Consider the following 10,000-nt stretch of genomic DNA (forward strand, 5'->3'; position numbering starts at 1 on the left):
TAGTGTCATTGTTGACACATTTTGGCAAGGATGTTTAACGAAAGAAATTGAGGACAATTATATTATTACATGAAATTACAAAAGTATGACATTTGAAAATCCTTCAATACAGACTTACTCCTTAGCATTCAAATACGGTGAAGAAGATTCCCATACCAATTTATGAAAGGGTTTTTTAGTAATGTTTATAGCTGACACATTTCAATATTTCTGTTACTAGCTGGAAGCATCTTTATAATCTGCATGGTGTAGTTAATCAAAGTCGACCTACAGATATGGTACACTTTTATCTCCACTCTACCTACCTAATCACCGATCATTCACCCATCCACCTTCCTATCCATCTGTCCATCCAATCCATTCATGACCATAGTGAAGGGGATTCACACCCTATAACTCATTGTCGTCCCCCCCCCCCCAAAAGATGGGCCTTGATCCCCTAGCAACCGTCTGCTAGGTGAACTGAACGCCATATCGCATCCAGTTCCACCGTCCTGTGAGCGTTTAGATTAGAACCAAGATGGCCCTAGGTGAAGAAGGTCCATTGTGTGTCCCTGGCGGCAGGTCCAGGGCGAGGGCCTGGTCCCGGGGGGGGGGCGGTTCACCCACCTCACTCAGCATGTCCGTCAGGTCCCGGGCGCGCTGCGTCTCCAGGGTGTGGGGCATCAGGGAGTACAGGCTGATGCTGGCCTCCCTCTTGCCTTCCTCCTTGTACTTCACCTGGCGGCAGAGGAGAGGCAGAGTAAAGCAAACACACCGGGAAGAAAGGGAACGCTAGAATGCCTTTTTGTGCTCTTGTTAATCTTGTTGTTAGTCTTCCATGATGATCTAGAAGTTGTCTGGGGACAATAATAATTTTTGAGAAAGGTTGTTCTGACGTATGCAGCGTGAAAAGTCAACTTTGCAGTGGATATATCAGAAAGGCATTTTCAATACCTATTATTAGAAGGGCGTGAGGGCGGATTGAGTGTTGGTCTGCTTGGGCTCCACTGACCTCACTCTGCTGCTCTGACTGCTCCTTGGCATAGTGCATCTCGTTGGTCTCGGGCATCAGGTGGTACAGGCTGGTGGAGCCGTCCGTCCGGGAGGCCTGCTTGTACTGGAGCTGCAGGCAGACCGCACACAGGCAGCACACGTTGGGTCACATAAGGATCACATACAGAAAGGGGAGGTGACACACATATCACATGCAGATCCCTTGTGCAAAAGCACATACAAAGATCACAGACGGAGAGATAACACGATGATGCTGTTATGAGGGTCAGTGGTGGATACACCTTTCTGATAAAAATGTAAATTAGTTCACTCAATAGATACAACATGGGAACTCCTGTGTGTGTGTGCGCGCATGTGCGTTTATGTGTGCAAGTGTGTATGTGTGTGTGTGTGTGTGTGTGTGTGTGTGTGTGTGTGTGTGTGTGTGTGTGTGTGTGTGTGTGTGTGTGTGTGTGTGTGTGTGTGTGTGTACCTGGCTCTGTAGCTGTGTGGCCTCTCTAGCGTGCTGGGTCTCCAGTGTCTCAGGTAGAGTAGAGTACAGAGAGCTACCGTCTCCTCTCTTCCCGGACTCCCTGTACTTCATCTGGAACATAAGGGTCAGCAACCAACAACAGAACAATGACCTGGTTGTGACCCAGACATGACCAAAGGCAAATGTGTAGTATGACTGTATTATTGATTTAGTAAACATTGATCCTAGCTTTACCTCGCTCTGTGTCTGAGAGACGGTCTTGGCGAACTGGGTGTCTGAGGTCTCTGGGAGTTGAGAGTAGATGCTCTGAGAGAGACTCTTCTTACCGTCCTCCTTGTACTTGTTCTGGAATAACACAGAAAATTAAACATTCGTGAAAAATAAAAAATAAAAAATAAAGTGGCATTGAATATTGATGGTGAAAGAGAGACTGAGACTTTGATTAGTGTTGAAACAATAGGACTACTAGTACAATCTCCTTTGTCATGAAAATAAGTAGAGTTTGTTATGTCTATTGTTTCACTGGCATATTTTGTGCAGAACAGTTGAAGTGATAGGAAGAGACATTCACCTCACTCTGCATGCCAGTGACCTCCCTGGCGAAGCAGGTCTCCAGCGTGTCGGCCATGGTGGAGTAGAGGGAGGAGGACCTCTCCTTCTTACCACTCTCCTTGTACTTCCCCTGGGTCACAAAGACACGCCGAACAACTCTCTGATCAGACACAGTTAGAAAGAAGCACGGAATAATAACACAACAAAAGGGTTTAGCTATCAACACAAGGTTGGCATTATTTGCCGATAAAGTCTCAGAATGAAAGTATCGAAACAGGTTCAGGCATTAGGTTGTAAAGTTTGGGTAAGGGTTTGGTGTGTTTTAGGGTAAAGTTTTGTTTGGAAGCAGAGCATAATAAAAAATAACCATCAGAAAGGTCTTCATAGTCGCGGGAGGGAGAGATATTTGGTTTAAAAGAGCATGACATTGATATTACAAGAGATAACCTGAATTTTTTTAGGGGTTGTTATGTACAATAAAAAATGTGACCATGCATTTTGCACTGTTGTGCCGTGGACTTGCAGCGAATTTTGGAATTAATAGCCTTGAGTGAGTATTTTTTCCTCTACGTCGTTTGGCCGACGTAGACGCAATAGCAGAATCAGCTAGTACCGCTGGACCTTTGGGGAAAATAATCAAGTACAAACAGAACTATAATACAGGAAGTGACATCACAGTTGTTGTACCTCGCTGAGCAGATCGGAGGCTTCTTTGGCGTGCTCCGTATCCATGGTTACCGGGAGGAGCGAGTAGAGGCTGCTGTTCGCCTCTCGCTTCCCCGCCTCCTTATACTTGTTCTGCAACGGGACAGAGGAAAAAAGAAAGCAGAACAAATGAATCAGCTTCCTAAGGTAGAAGCAGGAGATCAAAGCACAAAGCACCAATGTTAAATATATAACTGTGTGTTCTGTCTGTATGTATTATAAAGCCTCTAATATATTAAGTATGAAATATTACGTCTGTCTGATACGAACTAAAGCTATGAAATGTCTCTTAAGCTAATTAATCCAATATAACAATAGGCAGTAATATAAACTTCATACATAAGTGGGTGTGTTGTTTTGTAGGACACATCATCTTTCGCACAAAGTGGACTTTTCAAGTGCCTGATTCAACATCTGTTGTTCTTTGAAATATAATAAGATAGCGTAATTTGAACGGTTTGTGCCTTTTTTGCCTTGGTAGACCTAATAGGCTCCATCGCTTGACTTATAGTTCTGTGAGCAACTGATAGGCCTCATTGATATTGCAAGTCTAATATCGAAATGAGCCTTGGGCTCTCAAAATGTAAAAAAAATCTGCCAGCAATCCAAGATTCATTTCAGCACACCACTTAGATGAAAAATAGAAAGTAAACAAAGCAAGATTAGTATATAAGCACACCACGCACCATGCGTTTTCATGGTGCGATGCTGGAGTAGGGGGAGCAGTCGAGTGTAGCAACGAAGGACTGGTAGTCACATGGTAGTCACACTCTGGCACTTATAAGCCCTCGCACGCCCTCGATGGGTGCACTGCACACCATACCCAATCCTACCTGCATTTGGTTGTGCTATAATTGCCTGTTCCAAATATATCCTATTGTGGAAATATGGTCAACTTTGAGGGCCATTTCCCGCGTCTTCAAGTCAAGTCAACTAAAGTGACTCGCAGGGTTTTCCTGCGGAATGACTTCCCCAATAAGTCATCGCAGAAACCCCCCGAACCTTGAGAGGACCATTCACAGTTCGGATGCCATCTAAAGCCACTGGCCGAGTGTTGGAGGCGACCGCGTGTCTCTGTTGAGGATCCACTCTACCTCGCTCTGTAGCTCAGAGAGCTGCTTGGCCAGCTGGGTCTCGGTGGTCTCAGGGAGCTGGTGGTACAGGCTGGTCTGAGTCCTCTCCTTCAGCCCCTCCTTGTACTTCACCTGCCAGAGAGAGAGAGAGACAGAGTTAAGTTAAGTTAAGTTAACCTGTCAGAGAGAGAGAGACAGAGGGTGAGGGCGTGGTCGGCCACACCCTGATCCATCACCTGTCTGAGGGAGGAGACAGAGGGTGAGGGCGTGGTCGGCCACACCCTGATCCATCACCTGTCTGAGGGAGGAGACAGAGGGTGAGGGCGTGGTCGGCCACACCCTGATCCATCACCTGCGGGAGGGGGAGTTACTTATCTAATGGTGTGGTATGATAATCTGTATTTATAACTTAATAAATTATTTTAAAGCAGACATCAGACAGGACTCATTACTTAACCTAACCCTAACTGGCATCATTGTATCACCCTTTAAAGAAGTTAAAGTAGTAACCACATTTCCAATGACCAACAAACTGTTTCTCTTTAGTCATTATCAAATTGGTGCTCTTTTCCCCTCCAAAAAAAAAAATAGTATCATTACAACAAGTGAGACAGCTGACCCACAGCAGTGAGTGTGTTCGCCCCTCACCTCGCTCTGCAGGTGGGACGCCTCTCTGGCGTGCTGCGTCTCCATGGTCTCAGGGAGCAGCGAGAACAGGCTGAGGTTCATCTCCTGCCGGCCCTCCTCCTCGTACCTGATCTGGAGCGACAGCAGCGTTTTAGAGACACGACGGCGGGATTGGTTTTTCATTGGATGACAACACTAAATCGAGGGTCTTCATAAAGCCGATGTCGTCGGCTTGACCTGAATATAAATCCTCCACTTTGTTTGTTGTTTTAAAACTCTTGTTTTTTTGTTTTTTTACTGCGTAGTCATGAATGTTGAATGTGTTGCTGTGAAAGGCACTGAAGCACGCTTCATACAGTATTCATGCAGGATGGATAGACGATACGCACATCTCTGTCTGACATCGGTCGGTGTAAAATGACATACGGTTATCAGATTGTCAGAATTCCAGCTGCAGATTCAAGCTTCCCAGGGCTTTATTGAAACGGTGAACGTGCATTCACATTGCACAAAAAGTACAAAAAGTCAAACAAGATACAAACACATTGTACAAGATAATAACGGTAAAACGGTAAAAAAAAAACGGTAAAACGTAAAATACAATTATCCAAAATACAACATGATAAAATGTGGGTATACAGTGAAAAAATAAGACTATACTAATAGATAATGAGGTTTTGGTCGGAATAAGGGGCGGAGACAGACTTGGCTTTCTAGCTCTCCGTAAGGCTGTGTGTGTGTGTGTGTGTGTGTGTGTGTGTGTGTGTGTGTGTGTGTGTGTGTGTGTGTGTGTGTGTGTGTGTGTGTGTGTGTGTGTGTGTGTGTGTGTGTGTGTGTGTGTGTGTGTGTGTGTGTGTGTGTGTGCGTGCGCGCGTGTGTGTGTGTGTGTGTGTGTGTGTGTGTGTGTGTGTGTGTGTGTGTGTGTGTGTGTCACCTGGCTGAGCATGTGGGAGGCCTCCCGGGCGTGGGCCGTCTCTAAGGTGTCTGGCAGCAGGTGGTACAGGCTGGAGGAGACGCCCTTAGCATCCCGGTACTGCAGCTACACGGGAGGACACAACATGGACGCCATGGATACCAGGACACAGAGAAGAGGGATGGAGGGGTGGAGGGATGGAGGGATGGAGGGATGGATGAGGGATTGAAGGACCGTTTTATAGATGGATGGATGAATGGAAGAATGGATGGATGTAAGGGCCATTGGTGAGTTTGTTTGTGAGGGTGTTTTGCACATGTGTGTGCATGTACATGTATGTGTATGTGTATGTGTATGTGTATGTTTATGTGCGTGTGTGTGTGTGTGTGTGTGTGTGTGTGTGTGTGTGTGTGTGTGTGTGTGTGTGTGTGTGTGTGTGTGTGTGTGTGTGTGTGTGTGTGTGTGTGTGTGTGTGTGTGTGTGTGTGTGTGTGTGTGTGTGTACCTGGCTCTGTAGCTGGGAGGCCTCTCTAGCGTGCTGGGTCTCCAGTGTCTCAGGTAGAGTAGAGTACAGAGAGCTACCGTCTCCTCTCTTCCCAGACTCCCTGTACTTCATCTGGAACCATACAGCCCATAATAGTCAGTGACAGCCCAGCATGATCTCATTCTCACCAAGAATCCACCAGTGTCAGAGAAATAGCAGCGCTCCCGATCCTGCCTCACCTCGCTCTGTGTCTCAGAGACGGTCTTGGCGAACTGGGTGTCTGAGGTCTCTGGGAGTTGAGAGTAGATACTTTGAGAGAGACTCTTCTTCCCGTCTTCCTTGTACTTGTTCTGGAGCAGAAACGGGAACAAAAACCCAATGCACACACAGTATAAGACATGTATACGCATTTCATCCCGCAAGCTAGACCACATATTACTGTGTGATGGAAGGTAAAAGGAAGCTAGTTTGACTATATTAACCATCCAGTAAGATCCTAAAGGCATCAACAATAGATTGTGGTTTGGACGTAATCTGATCTTTAACTATACTCAAAAACACCTGATGGTGTACCTCATGGTCTATCTCACTGTGTACCTCATGGTGTATCACACTGTGTACCTAATGGTGTACCTCATGGTGTACCTCACTGTGTACCTAATGCTGTATCTCAGAGGTGTACCTTACAGTGTCCTCAACGGTGTACATAATGGCGTACCTCAAGGTGTACATAACTGTGAACTTGATGCTGTGCCTCATGGTGTAGCTCACGGTGTACCTCATGATGTACCTCATGCTGTACCTAAAAGTACCTCGATGGTTTCTAAACGTAGCTCACCTCACTCTGCATGTCAGTGACCTCCCTGGCGAAGCTGGTCTCCAGCGTGTCGGCCATGGTGGAGTAGAGGGAGGAGGACCTCTCCTTCTTACCCCTCTCCTTGTACTTCCCCTGGGAGAACATGCTGGCTTGGTTTACACACTTGTTGGTTTATCCATTGAGTCATATCTATGAACCAACGTTCAGGCTTTGGGACGAACCACAACCTCAGGGCATCAACAGTTGCCTCTTATGGAGGAGGATTATTGAACTGTATTTACTATTGTTTTAATGGAATTCAAGCAGAATGTGGATGTTTTGGAAAAAAAAAAGAAAACTACACCCAGAATGGAATGTAAGCATCGTGATGGTAAACTTTAAGACAAAATATGAATGGTTGCTTGATATGTATGATGATTATTGAACTGTATTTAAATTAGTTTATTAGAAATATCTGCCAAAATGTATAGATAAGGAACATCAATAAAACTTTACAAACAAATGCATACACATAAAGTTCTTATTGTAGCAAGAAAATAATGGAGAGTACGTGATCCTTAACTTTAGCCCATGTTGAGCATGGTGTGAGCTTGGTGCGTGCGGCTGAGGGAGGGTCGTTGCGGGGAGCTCACCTCACTGAGGAGCTCTGAGCTCTCTCTGGCGTGCTGCGTCTCCATGGTGGAGGGCAGCAGGGAGTACAGGTTGCTGCCCACCTCCTTCCTGCTCAGCTCTTTATACTTGGCCTGGAAAGGCCCACAAACACAGGAAGCAGGAACACACCAACACACACAGGGACGCACAAGCACACACAGGTTAGCCACGGCTTCTAACCTCATCCCCAGAAATCACCGGACAATTCCGTTAAATTCAGTTCAGAAACCATAGCATCAATGCTGCTATCTGAATGGATAAAATACAAAGCAAACTCAGAATAGACAGGAGTTTCAAAAATGTCAAAGGCGTAAAATGTAACCACCAGTTTACCACAAGACTTTTGCTCATTGTTTTCATAGTAAAGTTAATGACAGTTTTCACTTGGCCCTCATTTGCAATTGACCCCCTCTAATAATGTTTTTTCATTCCGATAGCTACTGTACACACTGTCCAGTTATTCTTCAAGAAAGGTGCTCATCCAGGACTTACTTTCAGTTAGTCCAATGTACTGTAGGCATGCACTCAGCATCCCTGTGTTTTGTCAAAAGTAAATCCCACATGACTCTACCTCGCTCTGTAGCTCAGAGAGCTGCTTGGCTAGCTGGGTCTCTGTGGTCTCAGGGAGCTGGTGGTACAGGCTGGTCTGAGTCCTCTCCTTCAGGCCCTCCTTGTACTTCACCTGTCAGAGAGAGAGAGACAGAGTGCTAGGATGGGGTCGGACAACCATTCATTAATCACTTAGAGGGGAGAGAAGGGCTACTTACTCTAACGGCTGCTATAATCACATCCTAATGCTGGAGTCACTCATTATTGAGTGATTTTGCATTCTAAATCTCTATACATCTCTATATGTATTCCAAGATCATTCTGACCATACTTAAGATGATGTTAACAAATGCATCACGACATCATTACTTATATCATCTATTTAATCCAAATGATCTGCTGTGATAACCTTTGATGTGATCATGCACACACAAAGGGTGTGTATGAAGAGAAATCTTGTGTCCCAGTGTGTGTCCATGTGTGTTTGTGTGTGTGTGAGAGTGTTTCCCTATGTTTGTCCATGTGTGTGAATCCATGTGTTTGTGTGTGAGTGTATCGTACCTCACTCTGAAGTTGGGACGCCTGCTTGGCATGGAGTGTGTCGTTGGTCTCCGGGAGCAGGGAGAACAGGTTCACACACATCTCCTTCTTGCCCTCCTCTTTGTACTTGACCTGGGCCAACAGAGAGGTCAGCGCGGGTCAAACATGATGTTGAATGTGCATCGGAATAACACAATCATCAAGAGATCTCTGGCCATTGGCTCTCCACAGCTTCCATGGCTGAGAGAGGAGCTGTGGTTGGGTTGGTTTCATTCTGTAGATGCTCATAATGTCCAACCATTGAGAGCAATGACGACGGTAAAAAAGCCATGGAGTACAAGTTGTTTAACCACTAAATCCAATGGACTACAGTCCATTGGATTTAGTGGTCAAACAACTAGGACTGAATGGAGGCTAGGGTGGGAATGGCCTCTAATGACCTGGAGCAGAATTCACTGTGGGTCGTTTTGGATAAAAGTGTCTGCTTCATAATTAAGTAAAGTAGCCTTGTTTAACCATTTACTTTCAATTATTTTTGTTTTTGGTTTGCTTCATTCTGTAGTTACTTTTTTTAATTACGTAATTAATTTGATTATTTATATATATAAATTTCATTCTATTTTATTTTTGTATTTATTTTAAAGCACTTTGAATAACCACTGTGTCTGATACTGTGCTATACAAATACATTTGACTTTGAATTAAAATATATATGAGTTGTGGAGTTGTGGTGACCTCTGACCTCACTGAGGAGCTGGGTCACCTCCTTGGCGTGGGCCGTGTCCAGGGTCTCAGGGAGCAGCGAATACAGTGAGGAGGAGCCCTCCTTCCTCCCACGCTCCTTGTACCGGGTCTGAACAGCAGCACGCCACAAACAAACAGGGAAACAAACAGGGAAACGTCTCAACAACAGGACAGGAACTGAAGGAGACTCAAGCTGGTGGACGAGGTTGAGAAGTTTTGTGAGGCATGGAAATTGTCAGACACAACTTTTCAGATGCGATTAAATCTCTCAGGCAGACATGCAGACAGAGGGAAACTGTCTGGTCCTGTTCTGCCTCACCTCGCTCTGTAGCTCAGAGACGGTCTTGGCGAACTGGGTGGCTGAGGTCTCTGGGAGTTGAGAGTAGATGCTCTGAGAGAGACTCTTCTTACCGTCCTCCTTGTACTTGTTCTGGAGGAGAGGGGAGGACACAAGAGGCTAGCAATGGGTGGCTAGGGTGTTTGTGTGTGTGTGTGCGTGTGTGTGTGTGTTTGTAGGCACTACCTCACTCAGCATCTCAGTCATCTCCCTGGCAAACTGTGTCTCTGCGGTGTCAGGGAGCGTAGAGTAGAGGGAGGACGGAGCTCCCTTCACCATCACCTTAGCATGGTAATTCACCTGAGAGAGAGAGAGAGAGAGAGAGAGAGAGCGAGAGAGAGCGAGACACAGAGAAAGAAAGAGGAGTGAGAGAGAGAGAGAGAGAGACACACACATACACACACAGTAAGAGACAGCGTTTTTGAATAATTTTAAATAATGAAACGGTAAGTAAGTTGATATGATTGCAGGAACAAATGTATGAATCAGTGCAGGTTTGTGTCTGTGTCTGTATATGTGTGTGTGTTCATCTGCGTGTGAG

General features: G+C 45.5%; 1 protein-coding gene across 1 annotated transcript in view; it reads right to left on the reverse strand.

Annotated features, from left to right (window-relative positions):
• LOC130376949 (nebulette-like) overlaps positions 1-10,000 on the reverse strand; it is a 45,480-nt gene that overhangs the window by 32,329 nt on the left and 3,151 nt on the right. The window contains exons 6-13 of the mRNA XM_056583880.1: positions 9,646-9,759; positions 9,442-9,552; positions 9,121-9,231; positions 8,400-8,510; positions 7,861-7,971; positions 7,271-7,381; positions 6,660-6,770; positions 6,061-6,171 (exon numbers count right to left, since the gene is read on the reverse strand). Of these exons, the coding sequence (XP_056439855.1) occupies positions 6,061-6,171; positions 6,660-6,770; positions 7,271-7,381; positions 7,861-7,971; positions 8,400-8,510; positions 9,121-9,231; positions 9,442-9,552; positions 9,646-9,759 (891 nt within the window). The remainder of the gene's footprint in view (positions 1-6,060; positions 6,172-6,659; positions 6,771-7,270; positions 7,382-7,860; positions 7,972-8,399; positions 8,511-9,120; positions 9,232-9,441; positions 9,553-9,645; positions 9,760-10,000) is intronic.

Source organism: Gadus chalcogrammus, chromosome 23, assembly GCF_026213295.1.
Source record: "Gadus chalcogrammus isolate NIFS_2021 chromosome 23, NIFS_Gcha_1.0, whole genome shotgun sequence".
Classification (NCBI taxonomy): domain Eukaryota; kingdom Metazoa; phylum Chordata; class Actinopteri; order Gadiformes; family Gadidae; genus Gadus; species Gadus chalcogrammus.